The 27,096-nt window shown below is 33.4% G+C and overlaps 1 protein-coding gene across 1 annotated transcript in view; it reads right to left on the bottom strand.

The window, feature by feature from the left end:
- The window catches only part of LOC129228480 (neuropilin and tolloid-like protein 2), a 145,690-nt gene that overhangs the window by 96,128 nt on the left and 22,466 nt on the right, over positions 1-27,096 (bottom strand). Inside the window, exons 2-3 of the mRNA XM_054863160.1 lie at positions 17,261-17,422; positions 6,201-6,455 (exon numbers count right to left, since the gene is read on the bottom strand). Coding sequence (XP_054719135.1) covers positions 6,201-6,455; positions 17,261-17,422 — 417 coding nt within the window. The remainder of the gene's footprint in view (positions 1-6,200; positions 6,456-17,260; positions 17,423-27,096) is intronic.

Raw genomic sequence — 27,096 nt, 5'->3', positions numbered from 1 at the left:
ACGCATTATTCTGCCGCTTTTTTCAGTTTACTCCGGCCACCACGACATTCCACAAGAAGCATAGCTTCAAGAAACCCCTGCAGATATTTTGATATTCATGGTAGTTTAATTATAATAATTAATAAAATGGCATCCCACGATGTCCCCCAAATCTACCCATTTAATTATTTTATCGGCTTTAAATGCCTCCGTGTCAAGTGGATGACTGAAACCTCCACAATTTCGGCCCAGTTCTGTAGGAGAAGGAAAGTTTCCAATACTCAGCACCCAAGGTAACAGCAAGCGACCAACTCCATGACTTTCGAAGCCATGGATTTCACGAGCACACACTCCGCGTGTACTCGGTTCCACTCTAAAATGAATTGATGAGTTGTCTTTGTCTCATTTTAAAGAGTTTTCAACATTTGATTCTTTCTCTCGACTAGTGAAGAAACAGTTGTTTCAAGCATTTTTTAAATACAAAATCAAATATAAACAAAAGCATATCGCACTCCGGCAAAAAAAGGGAGAAAATCGAGGTTTTTCGCAATAGTAGTTTTAAGCGATTTAGTCTCAAATATTATAATACACGCAAAAAATGTATAATGTAATGTTTACTGGTTAATTTTTGTTGTATTAATTATTAATGCATACTTAAAGTTTGAAAATTTTTCTTCTAAGTTACAAAATTTTTTGTGCGTCAATATTGATCATATAGTTTTTACGCCACTGTGCACCAGTTGTGTAAGCTAACTTCGTGTGAAGAACTTTTAATTTAGATTTTAAATCATTAAGAAGTACGTTTTTTCCAAACTTTAAGTTGCGTCACTTTTCCCACCGGTGTGCAAAACGCTGTACAGAAGTTAAGTGTCAGAAAGGCATATTTATGGCGTCAGTATAAAACAATAAGTTACAACTTATTGGAACAAACCGCCATTTAGTACTGAAATGAGCTTCTATTTAGTAGATCAAGAAAGCAAGTAAAAGCAGTATATGTTCTTCAAAAACAATGTACTATTTGAAATCTTTACTAATAATAAAATTGAAAGACTCTCTGTCTGGATCTCTGTGACACGCACAGCGCCTAAATCGTTCGCCCGGTTTTCATGAAATTTGATACAAAACTAGTTTGTAGCATGGGGGTGTGCACCACGAAGCGATTTTTCGAAAATTTGATTTTGTTCTTTTTATATTCTAGTTTTAAGAACATTTTACTGAGCAAATTATGACAATGTGGACGATTAAATTACCAAATTGTCATAACGTGGAACCGTAACATGGGCGAGAAAATAGCCATAGCAAATTGGCGGGAAATTCATCATCCATTATTTGTAAATTTTCAGGCGAACAAAATGACTTTTTAATTTTCTACTACGGGAAAAGCCGTGCGGGTACCACTAGTTTACAATAAAGCTTTTGGTAGCGCGCGTTTCTGCAGCATTTGCTGTCACTTCTCGATAGCCGATTAAAGAAAGAAAAAGTAAAACAAAATCGGTTGCGTGGGGGTTGTTTGGAAGGATAGTGTGATGGATTATCATCTGCGCTTCTGACACTCCCTTTTAAATTCTAAGGATGAGTTATTGTCTGGCACAACAATCACCTGCTGAGTTGATATATTTCATACCCAGTTTACGGAAGATTTTTTTTCCTTTACCTACAAAAATATAGTATCAATAACTTTCGCCAATAGCTTGATGTATTGTATGGGTCATTTATAAGAATAGTTTACCAACACTCTAAAGTGTTTAGAATCTTCGTGGAGTAAGCCTTATTTATGTTCAGTGGAATGTTGATGTATGTGGAGCTGTTGAGTGATAAATTTTTGAATGGAGAACCTAGTAAAAATGGGATTGGGAAGTTACGTATAATGCACGGTAAACCTCATTTTTATTGAAGAGTATTTCTGGTTAAATAAATTTTTGGGAAGTAGAAATGTTTCGGATGAACAGCTTTCAACTACTTGCATCATTAGTTCAAAAATGATGTATTGAATCATGTAAGCGTCGATTTTTTTTTTCTTGGGTTTAAAATATGTTGGATTTATGTCTAAAAATTGCGCTACCGGACATCTTAGTGGCGTATAAAATGTTTAATCCATAAACAAGCGTTCCAAAAGGCCATCACAAAGCTTAAGAGGTGCACACGAATATCGAGCATTTTTTTGGGTGCTGAGCTTTTAACTACTTGCATGCAGGGCTTGAATGAAATATGGCTAAAATTACTCGGTTCGATTACAGGGGGAATCCGGAAAAAATGTTTGGGCAAGAACCCCTCGATATCTTAATCGGGCCCTGCTTGTATGTTTGGTTCAATGTATGTATATATGCGATTTTTCTTGCATTATTTCAACAAATCACACACTAGTAGATCTTTTTTAACCATTGAAAATATGTAGGATTTATGTTAAAAAATGCAGTATTGGATATCGTAGTAAATTGTTATTGAAGATATCATCCATAAATGAAAACTTTAAATGCTATCTCTTGTTTTGGAAGTTTACATGTATATCTTACATTATTTTCGTTTCAGCTACAACTTGTAAAAAAATGGCATTTAGCTTCGAAAACTAACAAATAAATTTTAAACCATTTTTTAAAACTATTTTAAATGCTTCTAATACGTATTTCAAATGACTTTTGTCAGTTAACCAATTTCCGATAGCTAGGAAGTTGCAAAGTGATTGATAAAGGAAATTGACCAAAAAAACTGAATTATATTAAATAAAAAAAATAAAGAAGAAGAAGAAGAAAGGAAGAATGAAAAAAAAAATCTAGCAGGATCTCAGTTTTCAAGTAAGTTAAAATCTTATTTTGTTCACAAAATAAAATTATATTGGGCCATTCGACGGAAAAGAGTTTTAGCTTGCACGTCATAGCTCTTTGTTTCATATTAAAACATGCAATAAAAAAAGTTTTTGTTTAAAAAATCATTGAAGTGTGATTTCTTAGGAAAAAAAGTTTGTTTATTGCAATATTTAGATGGTACTTCTCTATTTCTACTAATAATAAAGTTGAAAGTCTCTCTGTCTGGATCTCTGACACGCATAGCGCCTAGCCCATTTGGCCGATTTTCATGAAATTGGGCACTATTTTATTTTGTAGCATGGGGGTGGGCACCTCGAAGCGATTTTTCGAAAATTTAATTTTGTTCGGTTTCTATTTCACTTTTAAGAACATTTTACCGAGCAAATTATGATAACGTGGAACACAGGCGAGCAAATAAACATAGCGAATTGGCGAGAAATTCATCATCCAATTTTTGTAAATATACAAGCTAATCAAATGACCTATTAATTTTCTTCTAGGGGCAAAGCCGTGCGGGTACCGCTAGTATGAAATAAAATATTGAGCTATAACGTGCAGAACAAAATGTCTGATTTTAAATAGAATGGCCCACTGTGAGTTTATTTTTGAAACTAAAACTAAAATATAATTAGAAAAGTATCTATCCAAAGCATTGGTATCTATAGATTTGGAAGATGTTTTATAGAAATGAGAAGACTAAAACCGATGTCCAAAAGTGTGTCCAGCACGTGACAAGTAAACTTTATTAAAATAAAATATATTGTTGCTTAACAAATCACGCTATTTAAGACCTTTCACTAGTTTAATTTTCAACTTTTATCCCTAAATACTTTATACAGGCGTCTCTCGTATAACACGGTACTTGTACTCGTACTACACGGTTTCAATATTACACGGTGAGAAATTTGCGATTATTATAACACGGTTTTCAAACTACACGGTACGAAACTTGAATTTAATACTTCATGGTTTTGATATAACACGAATGTTATCCTTATAAAAGATGTAATTTCATTTTTGTTTAATACATTCTCTAAATGTTTGATAACTCTAATAAGTTTTTACTTTGTTTTAGGAAACTTAGTTTCGATAAAACACGGTACACATCCCTTGATTTACATCATTTCTAAGACTCGTCAATATAACACGAAACACGGTTTCGATACGACACAATACACATTGATATGATTTTTACTATGTACATGATTAATTAGAAGCGTAAAAAATAAGTTAAAAAGTTATTTTTAAAAAAGTCTCGCATAACACGGTTTCGATACTTCACGGAACGAATTAACTGTGTTACACAAGGTGCGCCTGTATATATACACGAACTGATGTGTGCATCACATGACTTCCTTTTACCCCAATTTAATGTCATTTCCCCATTACTGGCAATTTTAATGTGGTTCAATAGTTTATTCTCTAAATATCACCAACAGTGGCCAAATCGAAACCAGATTTAAAAAAAAAAAAAAAAAAAAAAAAAAAAAAAAAACCGCCACAAAACTTGGCGACTAATAGAGCGGCGATATATCGCCAAGTGACCGACAAATTATAGCACCACTTGAGTTTACATCGAAATTAACAATGATTTCCCCCCCAAAAAGGAACAAAAGACCCTTTTAGAAACACCTGAATGCAACCAAAAGGAAAGGTGCACAACTAGACCCCACTAGAAGTCTACGTACCAAATTTCAACTTTCTGGGACATGCCGTTCTTGAGTTATGCGACATACATACACACATACGTATATACAGACATCTCGAGAAAACTCGTTGTAATTAACTCTTGAATCGTCAAAATGGATATTTCTCGTGTTTATACGTTCTTAGGCACTTATCCACGTGTGGTCGAGTCAAAAAAAAAAAAAAAAAAAAAAAAAACTCATCATTCATTCGGGGGTGAGTAAAATAGAAATTAAGGTCGATTTTCGAGTGAAATTTTTTTCGCGAATACAATACTTCCTTTCTTGTAAAATTAAGCAAAAATGTAAAAAAAAAAGTTTAATATGCATTGTCCCACGCGTGACGGTAAAAACACCCTATAAATAAGTAAAATAAATAAACGAGTTAAAAGGCTGCTTGGGCTAATAATATTTAAACTCCCGAATTCATAAACATTGAACGGTATGGTATAATGACAAAAAATGTTTTGAAGCATCATAACAAACTTATCTCAATTTAGTTTTTAGTAAAACGCTACTGGGAATCCTATAATTGCCTTTGAAGAGAAATACGACTGTCTAAACTTCAAAAACTTCCTTTCCTTTTATTCCCGAGAGTGGAATGGGATCCTTCATCGCTTTCTCGACAACGTGCTTAATCAAGATCTATTAGGACGTAACATTTATTAACTTTCACATTAACAGAATATTAAATATTTATTCATCCTGCACTTAGGGTTAATATTGTAATGCTTCTTTGCATAATTGCAGGATGAATGAATAAATCCATGAATTATACTCGACCTCGCTCTTTGCTCTCTTACAGTTAGATCAGATGAATATGATTAAAGCGTTCTGACCCATATCATTGAAAATTATCATATATAAAATTTTGTCATATTCTTCGGGGATGAATATCCATTTTCCGGACATTCGGGACTTATGGACATTTCAAAGCAGCCGATTCTTTAGATGAGCCCATTGTGATGGAGAACAAGAAGTTATTGTCCAATTGTTGACATGGAAAATTGATGGCAACCAACATTTTTGCAAATTTAGTGAGATTGATAGAAAAAAAAGGAAATTCAAGAGTGATATATATTTAAAATAATAAGAGTTTGCTATAAAGCTAAGTTTACAATTATCTCGGGGTTGAAGGAGTATTGTAATGTCTTGCGGCTGGAGGGTTTGCATTTTGTTTTTAATAGAAGCGTGCATGAAAAAGTGTGGCGATGAAAAGTTGAGCCATGACCTTGACTATTCTTACCTTTTCTTTGGGGGGTAATAGGGAAGTGTAATTGGTGCTGAGTTGAGCTGGGTTACTTTCAGAGCAGTGGTGCAGCGAAGGTGGGTTTAGGGGGTAACCCCCTCCCCCAGAGTCATTGGTTTTAACATGATTGCAAATTTTAATACAGCATTTTATGCATATGAAAGGGCTGTTTTGATCAAAAACTCCCTTCAGAAGGTGTTTTAGATCGAAAATCCTCTCATAAGTTATTTTTGGTCAAAAACTCCCCTCCAAGAGGCATTTTTCATCAAAAAACCCCCTCCAGAAGGTTTTTTCATCAAAAACCCCCTTCAGAAGGTATTTCTGACTGCGCTACTGTTTTAAAGTATTTGTGCAAAAGTATTTTATCTGAAACCCGTCAAAATATTGCGTCCCTTTTTGACTACACTCCCCAAAAAGAAGTAAACACCGCCAAGGTTATAGCTCAACTTATTAGAGAGCATAAGCGATATCACGGTCACTCACCCTTTATATGTACAAACTCGTAGATGGCCTTGAATCCCTCGTACTCGATGCTGTCGTCTGAGGAAAACTTGAGCCAAAGAAATCTGTCCTTGGAGACGAGGAGCGGGGGGAACTCGTGTCCGCAGAATCGGTCGATGAGGGGCGAGTAGCCGTGGGGGCCATTCCGGATCTCCAGCCAGTCGTACTCACAGGTGGGGCTCTCCTCCAAGTGGAAGGTCTCCCGGAAATCCAGTTGGATCACGTGACCGTGCGGGGCTGAAATGCACAAAGAGTTGAAGTCAGTGGCGCATACAAGAATTTTCCAAGTTCGAAATCCTCATTTTCATATCCTACCCCAATACGTCGTCAAACATATTGACTTGATTTTATCGATTCCCGAGAACGAGGAACAGTGAAAAATAAACCATTGAATAAATAATTAGTATTATTTAGTGAAATATACTTAAGTAAATGACCAGAAAGAAAAATAATTTACGCTTTTACTTTTCTCATAATTAGGAAATGGATTCAATTTCATAGAATCTCTTTTTAATCTATAATTACAAGACTAAAAACATGGTGATTACAGTGTATTTATTAATAATCACCATTCTGATTCTTATAGGCAATTCGTTGTAGGAAAAGTGCACGACATTTTAAAAAATCTTTTAGCATGAGGATTTTATTTTTTCACTTACTAGAACTGAAATTACTGTTACCTTTGTTGGAAATGATTCTACGTACAAGATACATAGAATCATAATCAATCGAGAGAAAATTCAAGGCTTATAGGAGGGGTTCGGAGCTCCTGGACTCCTCCCTAGTGTGTGCCACTAGTTGAAGTTCCGTTGTAGAAGAGTAAACCGACAAGAAAATGAACATTTGAGCGAAATTAGATTTTCGGAAATTCATATCATCGTTAGAAACAGGAGCATCTGCCATGCAACAGTTAAAAAATTTTCACTGATGTAGATTCAGTTGGGGTTTAAAAAAAGTCTTGTCCGAATTGGAAAACTCACTCAAAAATTATTTTTTGAACTGTTTGAAATTGAAAAAAAAAAAAAAAAACTGTTCAAATCAAAAAGTGAAATGTATGAATGAGGTGTGTCCACGCTAAGATCTTTTAAACAAAGAAATTTTTACTCGAATCGGACTATTCACTCAGAAATTACTAGGGAGGGACAGACAGATAGACCGACGCAAACACATTTTCCCCATCTCAAAACCTTACTTTCTAACACTTAATTTTTCGATATTTATTTAACTACTAGAAAATCGCCCGTCAAGGTATGACGGGTGAAAATTGCTTCTACTCTTCTGTATTTGAACAAAGCCCTTGCCTGTTTGGTGATATTTTGATAGCTGAAATTGTAACCATTGTAAGGTTACTGGATTAACCCAGTGTAAGGTAGTGGATAACCCCCGGTGGATTAACCCTACACTCCAGAAGGCAGCGTTCATTGTTGACCATTTTTTCGTTTCTTCCTTCCCCTGAAATGACAGTCTTACCAGTAAAACAGTTAAATTACCGGGTCGAGTTCAGCCTTGTCACAATAAAGCCTTTCCCCGCATGTTAAACATTACCAAAACATATTATAAAATTATCACGCCGTGGCGCGAGTTTCATTGTTGAAACACGCGGGTTACTCGATCATTGGCTTTTTTTTATTTTTGACTTTTATTTGTTTTATTTTAAAGTTTCACTAAGACTTTTTTCTCCTTTCGTTTACTTTTACGGGAAAGTAGGCTAGAAGTACTTTGACAGATGTTCATATCAATAAAAGAACTGCAGAAATAGTGCATTCGTCATCATAATCTCCTTTTCCCTACACTTTTGGGTTTATTTTACATAAATTTAGCGCATAATATAACTTTTTTTCATGATTTTTCTTTTAAAATGATTTTAGATTATTTTGAGGATTCAGCGGATTGCATGCGACGTACGAACCAAAGACTAAATATTGTCGGCGTTGTACGTTTTAAGTTTCTAAGCAGATTAAGTGTATCGTGCAGTTATGTACCAATATAAATCTCATGGGGATATAAAAAGGATGCTTCATTTAACTGAACCTATTTAAATATTAAAAACAATTCGAGAACTTTTACGGTTCTGAGTGAGTTTTTTTATGGGGGTCAAAATGAAGGAACGTGTACCATATAGGGTGCGTCTTACTTTTGAAGATGTTATTTTTTCATGAGGCACCCTCTCATTTTGTTCCTTTGGATGAAAAAAAAATTCACATATCATAAAAATAAAAATTGAATAAAATTCAGAGGTTGCTACCATTGCTGCAAAATTTGAAATATATTTTTTTTCATCGATTATTATAATATTTATTTATGTTATATTTTTGTCATTAATTTTAATTAGTAATAAATTAGATTGTTACTGACTTTGTAATTATTTCATATTTTATTAAATCATGTTAATTAACTGTAGCTACAATCAACTCTTAACCACTTAACTAACTGCTGGTTAGCAGCTCAAAGAAACACAAGTTGTCAGTTAAGAACTTAAAAAGAAAATTAAGAGTTATATTTCAATAATCAAAAACAAGACTATTGGAATCCATCATTAGATATTTGCTTGACCTTGCTCTTGCTGATGATACTTTACGCAAGATTTCACTTCCAGACGAGAAATTATTTCTAACTGAAAGAAAACTAGCTTAGGAAGACAAGACGAAATTGGTAACATATAAATCTCTATTTAAAAAAGCAACAGAACTTGAGTGAAAAGAAGAAATTTTGAAAGAAAGAAAATCATGAGGAATCTGAATCAACTGTAGTGAAAGTTTTTTTTTTTTTTTTTTTTTTTTTAAGCCTCTGTTGTAATTGAATGTATTTTGACTGATTCTGAAGGACAAGAATTTGCAATAAAGTTCATCTAGATTTGGTCTTTTGTTGTTGAAAAGCATTTTCATTTACAAGAAGGAAACTGTTGCTTCAAGTAAGTTTATTTGATCTACGTGTCATTTCTGAAGGGACAAACTCCAAATTGGTCTCTTTCTTAAAAAAACCTAAAAGAACAACTCATCCAATGAAACACTGAACAGCAGATGTTGTAGAACTAAACCAAAGGGAAAAAAATAGAGGATTTCATTACTAAAATTCAGATTTTTCACCATAATGGTTTTTCATCAAGTTTTTTCAAAGAGATATTACCAAATAGTTTGGATGACGAGTAGCAATCAGAAAAAGGTTTGTATATTCCACATTACTAGGAACAAGGAGGGGGGGGGGAATAACAATATTGGTGAATGTAAAAGACTGAAATTGTAAACCAATGATATGAATGGCATAGTGTAACTTTTGCATGATTTTTGTTTGACATTATTACACAGAATAGAAAACATGAAATGCTTGTTTTTTTTTTTTATATATTCATACGAAATAAGTATTTGGGTTATATTTCTACCTTAACCAACTCAAATTCATGTTGATGTCAAATATTGCAATAGAAAATTGGGAATATATTTTTACTCTATTTTTTCACAATGAACGTAATTTTAATTTCTGGTAGCAACCTTTAAATTTTGTTCAAATTCTATGAAACTTTTAAGTGGGTGTTTTTTCATCAAAAGGAAGCAATTAAAGGGGTGCCCCATAAGAAATTCAAAATTTTTTCAAAACGTGCATTATAAGATGCACCCTATGTACCAATTCTGTGAACGAACACTCCAACAAGAGCACTAATAGCAATTTACAGTCGTTTCCTTTTTGGAAATTTATAGAGGGAAAATATTTCTGCCAATGTATTTAAGAAAAGTATTTTGAAGCCATATTAAAAAAAAGAAAAATTAATTTGAATTTTGACATCTTGAATTCAAATTATGTTTTTCGCAATCACGAGTGTGTGTATGTAGGCGTGTGTGTTTGTGTGTGAGGGGTATGTGTGTTGTGTGTAGGGGTATGTGTGTGTAGGCATGTGCTTGTCTCTGTGGGCAGGCATAAGTGTGTGAGTAGTTGTGTGTATGAATGTGTGTATATGGGGGGGGGATATGTGTATGTAGGCATATGTGTTTGTGTCTCTGTGAAGGCATGAATGTGTGGGTAGTTTGTATGAGTGTGTGTATGTGTTTGTGTGTTTCAGCATGTCTAGGTGTCTGTATGTATTTGTGTGTGTATGTGTTTGTGTATGTAGGTGTATGTGAGTGTATGTGTGTGTATGTGTTTGTGTGTATATGTGTGTGCATGTGTGTGTGTGTAGTTGTGTATGTATGCGCGTGTATGTAGGACATGGATGCAACCCGGAGACGGGTTTCGTTATAGGAGCAGCATCGTGAGGACCCGGTCGACGGTGATGGTGCGGAGGGTGGCGGTGGGAAAATAAAATAACAGGACATCAAAACAGTCAAGTGAGAACAATGAGCAATCGTGATTGTTAAAAAAAATAATCAGCCCATTCACAAGGGAAAGGGTTGTTTAGACACTGGTTGATCTACCCTATAATAGTTTTTCTAAAGACTAGAAATAAGCTATTTTCGAGAAAAGGAGAAAAAAACATGGTCGCACTAGATTAAAAAAAAAAATTAATTTGAATTTTGACATCTTGAATTCAAATTATGTTTTTCGCAATCATGAGTGTGTGTATGTAGGCGTGTGTGTTTGGGTATGTGTATGTGTGCGTAGGCATATGTGTTTGTGTCTGTGTGCAGGCATGAATGTGTGGGTAGTTGTGTGTATGTGTGTGTGTATGTGTAGTTGTGTATGTATGCGCCTGTGTGTAGGACATGGATGCAACCTGGAGACGGCTTTCGCTATAGGAGCAGCATCGTGAGGACCCGGTCGACGGTGATGGTGCGGAGGGTGGCAGTGGGAAAATAAAATGATGGGACATCAAAACAGTCAAATGAGAACAATAAGCAATCATGATTGCTCAAAAAAAAAAAAAAAAAAAACTCTTGTTGGGGCTAGGTACATGTAAAGATGAAATGAAAAATGATTTCCAGGTAAAAACTAAAATCATCAGTGAGATTCTTAGCTTTATATCAATTTATTTTTCGAATACTTGAAGGAAAGTGAAATAGTTCTCTTCTGAAATCATGGCTATGTCTAAAGCTGTTTTCAAAACGAATGAATAATAGAAAATTTTTTTTCTGAAAATATTTAAGAACCTATGGTTTATGACATGAGGCTAACTGAAAGCAAAAATTTAATGAAAATGCAAAACCTTTTAAACTATGTCTTTAAGAAGTATGATTTCGTTGCTGAAAATTGTTGCGTATTTTCAGCTCAAGCAACAAATCGATTGCAAGTCAAAGTTTTCTGAAGCATATACACATGCAGTTCATTATTGTAGAATATAAAACTTGGACATTGTGGAGTAGGGTGGGCCGAATTTTTTTTTTAAATTTCGATGATGGGTAGTGCGGAAAAGGTGCCATTGATGGAACAAAGTGCACACAAAATTTTTTAAATTTTTGGCACAATTTCTTGATCTGCCGAAATTGGGTTGACGTTTTGAAAAAATGCTGTTTTTCTATGTTTTTATCCAAAATTAGTAAAAATAGTATGTTTCTATTTTCGATGATGAGTTGCGCGGGAAAGGTGCCATTGGTAGCACTAAACTCCCATAAAAAATTTGAGGTGCGTGGTATAATTCTTTCCTTTGCCACAAATGAGTAGAAGTTTGCCAATTTTTAGTTTTTTTAACGTTTTCAATAAATTTACTCGAACAGTAAAAATTTTGTTTTCACCATATTTCTCTGCCATAATTATATAGTTTTATCACATGTGATGCATTTTTAGATGCGAGGTTTGTTACTACTAAATTAACTAGTTATTGCGTATAATTCTTTTAACTTAAAATATGCTTTTAGAAAACTTAGTGCAGTTCTCTGTTTGGTTTGCGTTCAAAACCAACGGAAGTAAAGCAGAATTCGTTCGTAATCACTGTTAAGTCTTTTTAAATAAGTACAAAGTTATTATCTCTTAACTAAAAACAGTCACGTCAAACGGCACTCCCGTAAGAACATGAAAAAAAAAACTGTCATTGCAGGTGTTAAAAAAAGAAGGAAATAAATAAATAAAAAAAAAAACTGCAACATTTGGTGTAAATTTTTTATACGAACGAACTCCAGTTCTGATACCTGATAAATAAAATAGAGAAAGTAAGGAACTGACGAACTGGCTCAATTAAACCCAAGCTGATGGCATGCGAAAACCTACTTATGTTATCATTCTACACTGTAAAAACGATTCAGAATCGTTCCTGGAAAATAATGGGCAGCTGATGTGCCCAATTTCTTCCAGTAACGTATCTTGGAAAAATCAGGAACACTTTCCTCTAAAAGTCAGTAACCTTTCTGAAATACCTTTGAGACTTTATGAAGACGTGCGAAATCTGCCCTGTTAAAGCCAGTCATGTCTCTAGAACCTTCTAGATAAATTAAGTAGGTGTAGTGTAATTATTTAGAACCTTCCTAATTTACGAAGAAGGCTCCATAAAAATCAGAGCAACCACGGCCAGAGCTATGCAAGAAGGAACCAAACATATATCTTGCCTGCACTTCCTGCCTTGCAAAGCTGCATCTATCCATTGACATTTTCGCTCTCGTTGGGAGCTTAGTCAATCTGGATAGGCCGTAAGCAACCTAAGGCCGATACACTTAATAAACACGCTCATTCAATCTTTAAACTGGTTGCTAAAAATATTTTCCACAACAGTGAAAAGTCTGCACGCGTGCAACTTGTAGCGAATCAGGAAACTTTTTGTGAAGATACTTGCTTTTACGGGGAAATAGGTGAAAACGTGTGAAATCCCGAGACGTTCCAGGGAAATAACCAGTAACGTTTCGGAATTTTTTTACAGTGTAGGTTACCTCTGTCATGTATTTCTACATTGGCAAAAAAAAAGGAAACTACTGAAAATTTGAGCACAGACCAAAAACACGTAATTGATATCTGTGCAACTGTTTCAACTAGACTGTGCTCTCCAGAGTTTCAAGATAGCCTACCATCAGGGCCTATAACGTAGTCTAGGTGGCTCACACAGCTGCCAACAGAACTCTTTGCTTTCATTTAAGTACCTTGAAACCCTAAGATGCCTCACGATGTCTTGCACTGTTCGTAATATAAATTAATTTGTCCATATGATTTGCCTAAAGAAACGTCCAGGGTACGCAAAAGGGATTTAAAAAAGTAAATAACATGGCCATCCTAAGAATTCACAACACTGCTAATTCAGAAATGGAAACTGACGAAAATCAAGGTATCAAAACATTGTAATGAATATTAATTGAATAAATAGATATCAATTGAAAGAAGATACAAAGATCAAAAAATTCGAGTGTTAAAGTTTTAGGTCTCTAAAATTAAAATTCAGGTTAACTGAATACGACGATATGCTCCGGTTTGGTTCTCAACCAATATCAGCCAACCTCGAATCACGAAATGTCTTTTGTCACAAGAAACTGAAATTAACATAGTATACGAAACAATTTTGAAATCTGCAGTCTTACGCCAGCTGTGTATAATAAATAGAAATACTCTTAAAATAGCACGGAATTCGCAGATGACTACGAAGGAAAAGATGCTTTCAATGTAGCAATACTGTAACAGAAGTAAAAGCGCTAAAGTGCAGAAATTCAACTCAAAAAAAAAAAAAAAAAAAAAAACTTTTATTACCTAAAACAGTGACGATAAAAACTCTCTGAACTCTCTGTTGAAAGTACAAGTAGAAATTTTCTGTTAATCCACACTATATTTAGCTCTTTGTTGAGTTCTGTGCTGTTTAACCTTAATTTTGAACGAAGCAGCACAAAGTTTTCGAATAGCACATTTCAAATTTTATGTGCAATAAGCAGTTAATTTATGACACACTACGAATCTAAAAATGCACAGATGCGATAAAACTATATAATTATGGCAGAGAAATATGGCGAAAACAAAATTTTTACTATTTGAAAAAAAATATTGAAAACGTTAAAAAGACTGAAAATTGCCAAACTTTCTACTTATTTGTGGAAAAGGAAAGAACTATACCACTCCTCAAAATTTTTTATAGGAGTTTAGTGCCACCAATGGCACCTTTTTTGCTCAGCATATCATCAAAAATAAAAACATACTATTTTTACTAATTTTTGGCTAAAAACATGAAAAAAAAAAACGGCATTTTTCCGAAACTTCAACCCAATTGCAGCAGATCAAGAAATTGTGCAAAAAAAATTCAAACATTTTATGTGGACTTTGCTACACCAATGGAACTTTTTCCGCACTACCCATCATCGAAATAAAAAAAAAAGTTGTTATCAGCCCACCCTATTGTGTAGTCATGAAAAATTCTGTTGTGATACTTGATTAAAAATATTTTTTAAATCATACAAACTTATCGTCATCCCTAATGGCGAAGTTTACTTTTTAAGAGTTATAAATTTATTCAGGAAACTAAACGTCACGAGTTTTTGAACAAGATTAAAACACCTAGATAAAAGTCGGTGCAAAATTTTGAAACTTTGAAATTTATGGACAGTCTGCCCCATCCATTTCTAACTTGATCATATTCCAAAACTCGTTATTGTTTTACAACGATCTCACTTCGGATTTATGATCCATTTATTTCCAATTGCCATTTTTATGGGTGGGAGTATTATTTTCAATCCATTTTCTCCTCCCTTCACTTTTATTGCATTTATTTCGAGTAAATTCATAATACATTAGAGAAGATATCAAGAGAGTAGATTAAGAAAATATGAATTCCATTGAAACGTATTCCATATTCGAAGAAGTAAAACAAAGGGTAAATTTTTAATGAGAAAGATATTTGCACCACGTTTTTTGTGACATTTCCAAGATTTACCTTCTTTGGCCTCTTGGCGCCAATTTGGCAAACTCAGATTTTCAAATCGTCGATTTGTTTATTTAACAAGTTTCAATTTCCTCCAAGAGTAAAACACATTTCTGCGACAACATAAGGTTTGTGACTCCTATATATTCTCTCAAGCAGAGAGCTTCATGTACTTAGCGAGAGGTTGAAAATATTAAACTACTTTTGAAGTGAAAGAAGTTCTTGATATTAAAACCATAAATTTATGATTGTCAAGTTCTTTTTACCGAAGTTATGAACGCATGGGCTTTTAACGTTTTACTATTAATAGAAAATGATTTTTCCATCAATGGTTTTAAGAATTTATCATCGAAAACATGTATTCTGAAATCATGTGATGTCCTTTTTTTGACTGAGAATACGTGCTCACAATTCAGTGGTTCGTTGTCGTGTAAAACACGCTCATCGAAGGTAGCGTTAGAAAATCAGAAACTGGTCACTGAAGTAAAAACACTAACTTCTAGTTCTTAGCCTCATTATTGACAGATACTGGAGTGATAGTTTGACTTTTTAGGAAATAAGATCATTAAAATTATAATATTATGGAACCATGATGTATAATCACCCGACGCGCTTTTTATACTCATGCAAAGACTCGCGTGCATTTCCCCCATACAAGAGCGTAAAATATGAATGTCAATGATTTAATTAAAGAGACCGTGTTACAATTAGTCTAGGGTTAATGAAAACGTTTTATTTATTCCAATTTTTGTCTAAAGATAATTAAGCTGAATTCCTCTCTGCACAGTAAAAATGATTCAGAAACTTTCCTGGAAAATAATAGGCAGCTGATGTGCCCAATTTCTGCCAGTAACATATCTTGCAAAAACCAGAAACGTTTTCCGCTAAATTTCAGTAATCTTCATGAAAAATCCAGAAATATTTCCATTTAAAGCCAGTCGTGTCTCTGGAGATTAAAATTAATCTTAGGTAGAGATAATATAACAGCTTAGCGCCTTCCTGATTTATCTGGACAGTTCTAAAAGCAGTATTGAATTCATGGCTAAAGATAAGCTAGAATTGCAAGTAAGTATCAAGCATCTTCCTTTATTGCAATTCTTGCGAAGCTACCTACGTAGTCCATACTTATTCACTCTCATTAGGAGTTTAATCAGCATGGACGAGCCATAATCGAACTGAAGCCGATACATAAATACGCTCAGTTAATATTTAAACTGGGAGCTAAAAATATTTTTTACAACAGAGAGAAGTCTTCATTCGGACAACTTGTAGCAATTCGGGAATATTTTTGACAATGATACTTGATACTTCCAGGAAGGTGATAAAAATCATTGAAATCCCAAAATGTTACACGGAAATACTCAGTAACGTTTCGGAATTCTTTTACTCTGCGATATAACTCCCAAATACACACATAATGGAAGAATAAGAAATACGAATGCTTTTTATCTCTCAAATATGTAAGAGAAGATTTTTGGCTGCACTAGGATTAGAAAGATCTTTGTTTGCTCTATCAATAGTTTTCCCGTCGATTCAAGTGAAATCATTTTTTCATATTTTCATGGATTTACCCATTGAAATTTTTTCCCATTTTGTTTTTTTTTTAAAAACATTTTTTCAAGTTTAATCATTTGCGCGATTAGTTGTTTAGCTAATTAAACGTTCAACATGTGCAAACAAATACAACATATATGATCCTTCATTGAAATCTACCTCTTCATCAAACGTAATTTTCTGAAAAGATTAGATTTATTGAATAAGCAGTCAGGGCACCAGCTGTAGAGAATATAATTTGCATCAAGAAAACTGCAGCATTTACTGATATTAAAATAAATGATGTTTTAAAAGTTCCATCGCTGAACCATAAAGTGATCCTTTAATGACTCTTCGAACAATGAGCAAAGTTCAAGGCTTCAAAGAAAAATGGATCACATAATTTAATGCTGTTCCGTAAGAGTAAAGAGAATACGAAGATATCTTGGCATATTTATGAGAATGGTTTGGCATGATTTAATGAAAACATGGCAACCCTAATCGTGACTTAACCACGAACTTCATATAATTGCCATTTTCTTCTTCGCTGTGAACAACCGCTTTCCCATTAAGGGAGGGAAGAAATGACAATAGTTTCCTCCGAACAATCAACTTCCAAATAACAGCCTCTGGTCATAAATGTTGTACAACTGTTTGATCACCGCAAATCGCTATTAGAAAACGCTAAGAATCGCTAATAAGAAAGAAATTTAAAGAAAATGAGGAGAGAAAAAGTATCCGCCTTATGGCTTGAAATTACCTTTAAGCTGCAATTCGCACTTGGTGTTGTTAGGATAATTGTTAGGAAAACCAGGTGAGTAAAATTCCCTTTTTTCTGAATTTCCGATGGTGAAATTGAAGCAGATTTTCTCTTGTTCTAATTTCGTTAGATCTCCACCGTGGAAGCCTTCGACATCTTTAGCTGAAAGAAAAGGAAATGAAAAGAGTTTAATATTCGCAACAATAGTTTTATTCACTGTCATTTTTTTACTCTTCAATTGAAAGCTTCCAATGACTTCCATTAAAACAATCGACTTCTGTTTCCAAAATTAGCTGTTTTGGAATGAAAGTAAGAGACAGGGGTGCAGGTTGTTTCATTTTTAAGGCAAATCAACACAATTTTTGTCTAACTGATTGATTTAAATAAACACAAGCATGTTTGAAATAGTAATTATTGTAGTTTTTAATTTAAAAGGAACATTAGGTATTAGTCTATTAGAAAAAAAACATAAGCAAATTAGTTGTAAAAAAACAGTCGAAAACTTTGTGGAATAAGAAAAATGACACAACGTGTATAGAATACAAATAAAAGTATTTAAATGAGAGTTAAAAACACATTGCAAACAGCTGTTTCGGGGCTATCAAATGCAAGCCCCTTCATCAGTGCATAAAAAGAAGAATGAATGGTTCACCAATGCAAACCAAACGACAAATGAACGGAAATGAAAGAAAACAAATAAGTAGACAAGGAACTGGAAAATATATTACGTCGATAGTCCGTCGTAATAAAAAAAAAGCCCTCCAGTGTTTGTCCGTGACGTTTTTCTTAACAATGTAAAAACGATTAAGAAACGTTCTTGGAAAATAATGGGCAGCTGATGCGCCCAATTTCTGCCAGTAACATGTCTTGCAAATCCAGGAACGTTTTCTGCTATAATTCAGTAACCTTCGTAAAACTATCCTGGAAGCTTTCTTAAAAATTCAGAAATTTTCCTGTTTAAAGCCAGTCGTGTCTCTGAAAAATTAGAGTAAACTTAGAAAAGTATAATATAATAGCTTTGCTGTTTTTTGATTTCCCAAGGAAATTCCAAAAGCAGAATTGCAAACGCGGCCAAATCTGAGACAGAATTGCAAGTAACTATCAAGATTTTTTTTCCTTCCGCAATTCGTGCAACGCAGTTCATGAACTTATCGCTCCCTTTGGGAGCTTAAACAGTCTGGAGGGGCCGTAATCGTACTGAAGCCGATACACTTTATAAATACGCTCAATTAATCTTTAAACAAGAAGCTAAAAATATTTTTCACAACAAAGAAAAGTCTACATTTGTTCAACTTGTAGCAGTTCAGGAAACTTTTTGACGATGATACTTGATTTTTCCAAGAAGTGGATAAAAACCATTGACTTCCTAAAATGTAACACGGGAAATACTCAGTAACGTTTTGAAATTTTTTTACAGTGTAGTATGTGTGATTGCTATTCTGGTGACGTACTAGTTTCCGGTTCCTTGTCTATTTACTTTGCTTCCTTTCATTTTTCGTTCATTTGTCGTTTGGTTTGCATTGGTGAACCATTCATTCTTCTTTTTATGCACTGATGAAGGGGCTTGCATTTGATAGCCCCGATACAGCTGTTTGCAGTTAGTTTATAACTCTCTTTTAAATGCTTTTATTTGTACTTTATACACTTTGTGTCATTTTACTAACAAATTAGTTCTGGGAAAAGTGCAGTACAACTTTTAACCTCGCCTGCGGAGTTGATTGATACATTGATACATTACCGGGGGTAAATTGCTTCAGCAAAACCCACACTGAATATAAAATTTTTCTTATAGAATAATCGGTTTCTTTGCTTAATTTAAATGAAAAAAAAAGATTTTGAATATTTGCATAATTCATAAAAAAGTATCATGCTTCTTTGGTAAAAACATTTTTAACTTCTGGCTGGAACGAAATTATGAATTTAATTTAAACAAAAACTTTGTTATGCTATTTTGTTTTGGTTCGTCTCCTCACAAAACATAGTAGGTAACTTTTGAACTAGACGCTAATTATAGCAGTGTTAATCAAGTGAGAGAGTAAGAAAAAAAATTAAATACATGGTTTATCCTTCAGTTGAATCAAGTGGTTCGAAAAATTATAGGATAACTAAAATTATAGGAGTATTAAAAGATGAAGAATCTACATGAACATTGTTATATTTTTATTTCACTTTTATAAAATATTTTCATCATCATGTGCACGGTTTTGCAGTAAAATACTCTTTCGAAATATTTTTAGTACAATTTTGTATTTGAATCCTTTAATAAGGTTACAATACCACATTTGTCGTGTATAAATATTTATTTTATGGACTGATTGACCAGTAAAAGGCAATTGTAACAATTGATAACAAGTTGATTAGAAACTTCTCTGAATTGCTATTGAGAATAGTTATTTACACTTTAGGGTCATGCCCGGTTTTATGAGAAATTTCAGCTTTAAGTGCTTCAAATACATTACATGAACCGAACACAATCCCCTCGTTTAAATTTAATGTAAAATAAACCGGATAGTTTCCGAAGTCTAAAAGGCCATAAGAAGCAATGAGAAGCAAAGGGATGTAAGTGGCATAATTAAAAATTTGGAGATAACCAGCAGAAAAAGTCAGTGAACCTCTCCTTTGTCTTGGGGCAAAATATATACAGCACTAGTAGCCCTGATAGGTGCTTTTATACAGTATGATTTAGAAAAACTTTTCAATGAAAGTCTGCATAGAGCGTTATCTTTTAACTTGTTTTACTTTAAACTTGAATGTGTGCACTTACATCCCTTTGTTTTTCACTGCCTCATATGCATTTGCCATATTATTTCTCTCCCAAGTAAGACTGATGCAAACACAGCAATGATTAATTAGAATGTGAATTTTTTTATAAAACTAGAAATATAGTAGCATTGAGAATCAAAATTTTATTTAGTTTAGTTCAAACCTTTTTAAAATATCAAACTACAATCATAAACGACGAAACAAGTAGAGGCTATCAAAAAGTGGAAGCTTGATAGTAATTCCAAGTTAAATCAGTTGGGCACAAATTTGTTTTCGAAAATCGCTCTCAGAGAATATTTTTATTTTTGGATAAAATTTTTGAAATTTGAAAGTATAAAGCATAAAAAAAACCAGTTAGATAAATCATTGATAAAAATAGATTATAAAGCATAATATAAAAATATAAATGTATTCTTTCCGTGAATTTTACCAAACTATAGAAAATAGAGTATTCATATAGCATTAGAGAGTATTAACCACATTTACAGCATAAATATGCAGTTAGATAAATTACGGATGTAAAAATTGAGACTATAGGAGTTATAAATGTAAATATAAATGTATTCTTGCCGTTTATTTTACCAAACCATAAAAAAAATGTGGTCATATGGCTATGAAGTGTTTTGTTGTAGAGGTAGAATGAGAATACCTTAATCATTGAAAAGCAGGTTTATTTCAAAACAGACGAGCGATCAGCTGGCAAGATTGCAATTTGCGAGACAGATTTCTCTCAGCTAGAGGGAGGCTTTTTATACACAACTGAAGAATAATCCAGAACAATGCAGAATAAATTTATTTACATACTTGGAAATTTTCTAGAAATTTCGCGAAAGCAAGTAAAGTAAAAATAGAATGAATCAAATGCCGAGCCTGAGGCTCGAACTCAAAATCTCTGGGTCTGCAGTCCAGCGCTTTAGTCATTCGGCCAACCTGACGTTCGCTAACAGGGTGATTTATGGCAATATGACCAGATATACAGCATAAATATGAGTAGCAAGATATACAAATATCTAGCATATATGCATGACATGTACTAAGTACATATAGGGCATAAATATTCACTGTACAGAAATATACAGTTAGACAGATTATCGGTTTAAAAATACAGACTATGGAAGTAATAAATAGGAACATAATCTGTATTCTGTCAGTCGATTTGACCAAGTATACATTTTCATTAAAAAAATTATTTTTTATGAATCGTTTAGCAATACAAAATACAAATTTATTTAAAAGCAGATTTATGAAAAGAAAAATTACTTTTTAATTTTTTTCGTATTGTTTCACCGATTCAAAAAATTCGAAAAAAATCTTTAATGTAGAAGATTTTCTGACAAAATTTAGTGAGTGACTTTCCAGAAAAGCATTGAAAAAAATATTTAAATTTTATTTCCGTCGCCAAAAATCGGCTTTTCATTTAAAAATTATGACCATAATATTTTTTTATGTATTTTATTCCTAAGAATAAGGAAAAAATCATCATTCATTAATTTTGGATTTCACAATGGAAAAAAAAATTAAATCGAAAAAACAGTTTTTCTTTTTTGAAAAACTCGAAGGTCGCCTGAGATAAAGCGCTGAAAATTTAGCTAATTAATTTTATTCGACATCAAAATGATCCCCTAAGTGCGAGTCGAAGAAGCCGCAAGAGCAGTTTTGACATATAAACACGGCTATTGTCTTTAGAAGAAAATTTTGAAGCCCAGTGGCTCAGTGGTAACGTTTCACGGCCGTAGAACCGGGTTCAACTCCGGGATCAGGCACGGTCGACAGACAGTGGACTGTTCATTCCTTCAATGGGTCGATAATATTAGTACCAAGCTTGCTTTTGAATTAAACTTGTTACAATAAAAAAAAAAATCTAGATGAGAAAAGAAAAGTTATGTCGGTCATTTATTGCAAAATGAATAAATAAATAAAAGAAAAGGGGGTGGGGGACTATTTTTTTTTTTGGACTGGAAATTGACCATCTTAAAATGAATGGAAAGGATTCTGGTGAAAGTATTTTTTGAGCAATCACGATTGCTTATTGCTTTCATTTGTCTGTTTTGATGTGCTATCATTTTATTTTCCCGCCAGCACCCTCTGCAGCATCACCGTCGACCGGCTCCTTACGATGCTGCTCCTATAGCGAAAACCGTCTCCAGGTTGCATCCATATGCTACACACACGCGCATACATACACAACTACACACACACACACACACACGCATACATACACACACCTACACACAACTACCCACACACTCATACCTGCACACAGACATAAACACCTATGCCTACATACACATACCCCCTACACACAAACACACATACCCACCACACACATAAACACACACGTCTACATACACACACACACACTCGTGATTGCGAAAAACATAATTTGAATTCCAGATGTCAAAATTCAAATTAATTTCTTTTTTTTTAAAATTTCATCTAATTATTTATTTTTACAATGGAGGTCGTTTCCAAAATTTTAAAAGTACTTTTTACTGAAAGAGCATGCTTAAAAACATAGGATCTAACCATTTTTAAAATAATTTATTTAAGTTTAATATTTTTAAAAAATTTCTTAAATCAGTGCACTTTTATTGTTTACGCTTCTGTCGTGTGACATCACAAATGATTTTATGCCATTCTGTGTTGTCATTCACAGAGCAAAATATTTAATTCGCATCTTTACTCACGTGTATTGGCAACGAAACGGTTGATAGCAAGCGTAGAGCGCAATGATATATAATTCATTTCTTGATTATCATAACGTGGAAACATGGTAGAAAGATGCGCCAAATTGCATCCTTTGTGACGTTATAAAGACCACGCCTTGTTTTCAAAATCGGACATTTTGAAAAATTAATTAAAAAATAACTGTTAGGAAAATGAAAGTATTTTCTGGGTCCATGTTATTTTTTAAACTCATTCTATGAATTTCAATGACTAAAAGTAGTACTTTTGACGGAAGGAAACAAATCCATTTTGCCTATATCGCAGGAACGATGCTTGTTTTGAATTTCTATTTGCGACAAGAAAAAATAGTCGCAAAATCATTAGAAAGAAAAATTTGTTTAACCTTTAGAAAAATCGTTGAAATCATAGCTTTGAACTAAATCTTTACAGCTTCTTTGCCTATAGCGCTTCTTTAAGTTCTGTCATTAGAAAATATTTAAAGTCGTCAGATTTGCTGAAATTCTACGAATCTAGGAACTGCATATCCATTCGAGAGTCGACTTCCCAAGAGCCTCGTATCGATTTGAAATTCCCTCACTTCAGCTTCCTGAAATATCTGTCAAGTTCTCTCTCCGTACACAATCATCGAGCATGATTGTTATTCGCGTTGTTGTTGGCTTTTCCTTACACTTCTCTGGATGACAGCTTTACGGAGGGGGTGGACCAGAGGATGTTTCCCGCGCTTCGAACGAATTTCTTCCCGGAAAACTCAGTGCAACGCGACTCTAGTAGCTACTGTTAGGATAATGAGGGAGGTAATTACCGAGGACGTGGAAGATTTTAAGGGGAAAATTATGAACTATACTTCGGCTAGAGTTGAAGTAATGATTGTTAGGGGCTATTTGGGATTGTTTCCTGAGCTCGCAGATCAATAATGAAATCACAGACTTTAGTGTTTGAGATTATTTTCAAAATTTAACTGATAGAAAGGACAATTTAAAAGAATTTGAATGTATTAGATCTTATGTTTTTTAAAAAAATTTTTATGAATCGTATAATCTGCTTTTTCATGCTGACCATACATTTTATTGGCTTGAGAGATGAAGAAATATTAAAATGATATGCGGAAAAATCAATAAAGCAAAGTATGAAAGAAGAAAAAATCATACAACGTGCAAGAGGGAACCAATTTCGTGTTCAATGAGATAATTGATAAAAAAGAAAAATTTCTACTCGCTCAAAAAACATTTTTTGAAATAATGGGCAGCTAATGTAACTAATTTTTGCGGTAACATATTTGGCAGAACACAGGAAAGGAGGTAAAAGTAAGAAACCTTTAAAAGTAAGAAACTTTCCTGAAATTTGTATGGAATTTTTCTGAATAATTCAAGAACCTTCCCAATAAAAACAAGTTTCTGGAATACACCAGGAACTTTACAAGAAAATTTGGATTTGCTTATAGCAGTATCTTGGAACCTTCCTAATTTACCAGGAAAGCTCCCAAGGCAAATTTGGTCGACTCTAAGACAAATTTGCAAATTCTGAACAGCTTACAGTCGAGCCCGATTAATGGAATTGCTAATTTTCCACGAAACATTTATTCTAATAAGCGGGATATTCCATTATCCGGGATCCAAATAACGAATTTTAACGGTAATATTAATCTAATTATTTGGGTTCTAATATCTTTTGCTTTATTTTTCAGAAAAAAAATGCCATAGCTTTTTTCCCCAACAAAACCTAATCTAGAAAATTTTTCTAATAGCCGGACTAAGAAGAAAACTGTTAACCTGTTGCTATTAATGTTTGTGTGCTAATATAAGCCGTTTAAAGCATATAAGTATAATGGCATTCTCAATAAAACAAATGTGGAAATAAACTATCCGAGACTTTCAACACAATATTCTTATGCCTGACGCTGTTATTTAGCTTACAAAAAGTTAAAGTTTACTCTAAAATAATAATCATAACATTTAAAGTCAGAACAAACAACGTAAGTAGAAGCACAAATTTGTAAATTACAGCTGTCTGTAATCTTGCTGTAATTTACAAATTTGTGCTTCTACTTACGTTGTTTGTTCTGACTTTACTATTCAGCACAAAGGTATTTATTTATCTTATAATCATAACATTTGTTTAAGACTTTCTCCCAAAAATTGCAAATTAATAAATTATACAACTTGTTGCTGTAAGTGTATTTTTGCAACAATAAGCCGCATAAAGCTGGGAATTACAATAGTAGGATTTTAATATTTTTTAGACGAACTAAAGGAGACTTTCAACACTATTTTCTATTGCATGATATTCTTATTCAACTTATAAAAGATGGAAGTTTACTGAGAAATTGTGATCATATTATAATTTTCAGAATTTCGAACTTCAAAAGTCTGCTGTTATCCCCAGTTTTATAACACTTTCAAAAGTTTAGCAGTGAGTTATCATCCCTAAGCCAGGGCTAAGGCAGAACTGCGTGCAAAATACCAGGCTGCTCGGTTATCACATAGAGAGACTGCAATTTTGTTCTTAATAGAACTCATCAGTCTGGATTAGTAAATAACCGAGCAGGAGAAAGTCGAACCGCATCATGCTGCAGACACTCGCTTGTGAGATAAATTTACTTTAGCTACCAACTTGCTGGCACTCTATGCTTCAATGACATAACATTCCAGATAGGTTATTCACTAATCCAGACTGATGAGATCTGATAAGAACGAAACTGCAGTCTCTGGATGTGATAACCAGATTGTCTGGTATGGTGCATGTACTTTCCAAAATGTTCAATTCATAGAATAAAACATCAAACCTATTGCTGTAAATATGCTTTTGTTACAATAGGCCGCTTAAAGCAAATACGTATAATAGCAGCATAGGTTAAAAAACTGGCAAAAATTTTTTAAACGAACAATCCAAGATTTTCAACACAATTCTCTCCTTCATCATGCCATATGTTTCAGATTTTGTGACTACTAAATGAGTCTATGGTTACCCCTCCAGTTTTATAACACTTTCCAAAATGCTCAATTCCTAAAAAAAAAAAAAGCATCAAGCGTGTTGCTGAAAATGTGTTTTTGTTATAATAGGTCGATTAAACTCGATAAGTATTGAGAAAAAAACTGACAAAGAGTTTTTGAGTAAACTATTCTAGACTTTCAACTTATTTTTTCTCCTGTGTGATTATTTTTTTATTTGACTTACAAGTTATAGAAGTTTACTTAGAAATAGTAATTATATCAATTGTTTCAGACATTCTGTCAATTTAAATTGTCAACACTTATTCCCCCCCTTTGTTATTACACATTCCAAAATTACCAATTCCTTAACGCAAAACCTGTTGCTGTAAATGTGTTTTTGTTACAACAGGACACTTAAAGCAGATGAGTGTAATGGCAGGATTGAGTTTTAAACTGTAAGGAATTTTTAAACGAACTATCAGAGACTTTCGTCTAAATTTTTTCCTGCGTCATATTGTTATTTAGCTGACAAAGGTTTAAATTTTCTTTGGAAATAATAATCATATGGTATGTTTCAAGCTTTCATACTACTAAGAAACTTTACTGTTATCCAGAAATGTAAACCCAATTTGTGAAAAGCATTCGTGAAAAGCATCAAACCTACTGCTGTAAATGTTGTTACAATAAGCCGCTCAAAGCAGATAACTATTATTACAGGATTGAGGAAAAACTAGCGAAGTATTATTAAACAAACTCTCCGAAACTGTAAGAAATTTTTAAAAGAATTAGAGACTTTCATCTGAATTTTCTCCTGCGTCATATTGTTATTTAACTTACAAAAGGTTACATTTTCCTTGGAAATAGTAATCATATAGTATATTTAAAGCTTTCTGACTACTAAAAGATTTACCCGCAGTAGTGTTACCGCTGTTTTATAACAGTTTCCAAAATGCCCGATTCGTGAAATAAAGCATCATATTGTTGCTGTAAATGAGTTTTTGTTACAACAAGTCGTATAAAGCAGATAAGTAACATTGCACGGCAGAGAAAAATTCAAAATGTTTTAAAACAAACTCTATCCGAGACTTTCAGCACAATTTTCATCGGCGTCATGTTATTTGTTTTGCTTCAAAAGATTCAAGTTTCCATGAAAAAAAGTAATTATATCATAAAGTTTCATACATTTCGGCTGCTAAAAGAATTTAGTTATTCCCAGTTTTATAAGAATTCGAATCTGTTCAATTCATAAAATAAATCAAACTTGTTGCTGTAAATGTGTATTTGTTACAATAGGCCGTTCAAAGCAGATAAGTATAATTGCAGGATTGAGAGAAAAAAAAAGCGAAGTATTTTTGAACGAACTCTCCGAGACTTTCAATTTATATTTTCTCCTGTATCATACTGTTATTTACCTCACAAAATATACACTTTACTAAGAAATATCAATCACATTAA

This window comes from Uloborus diversus, chromosome 8 (genome assembly GCF_026930045.1).
Source record: "Uloborus diversus isolate 005 chromosome 8, Udiv.v.3.1, whole genome shotgun sequence".
In the NCBI taxonomy this organism is placed as follows: Eukaryota; Metazoa; Arthropoda; class Arachnida; order Araneae; family Uloboridae; genus Uloborus; species Uloborus diversus.
This window is presented reverse-complemented; position numbering and strand designations above follow the sequence as displayed.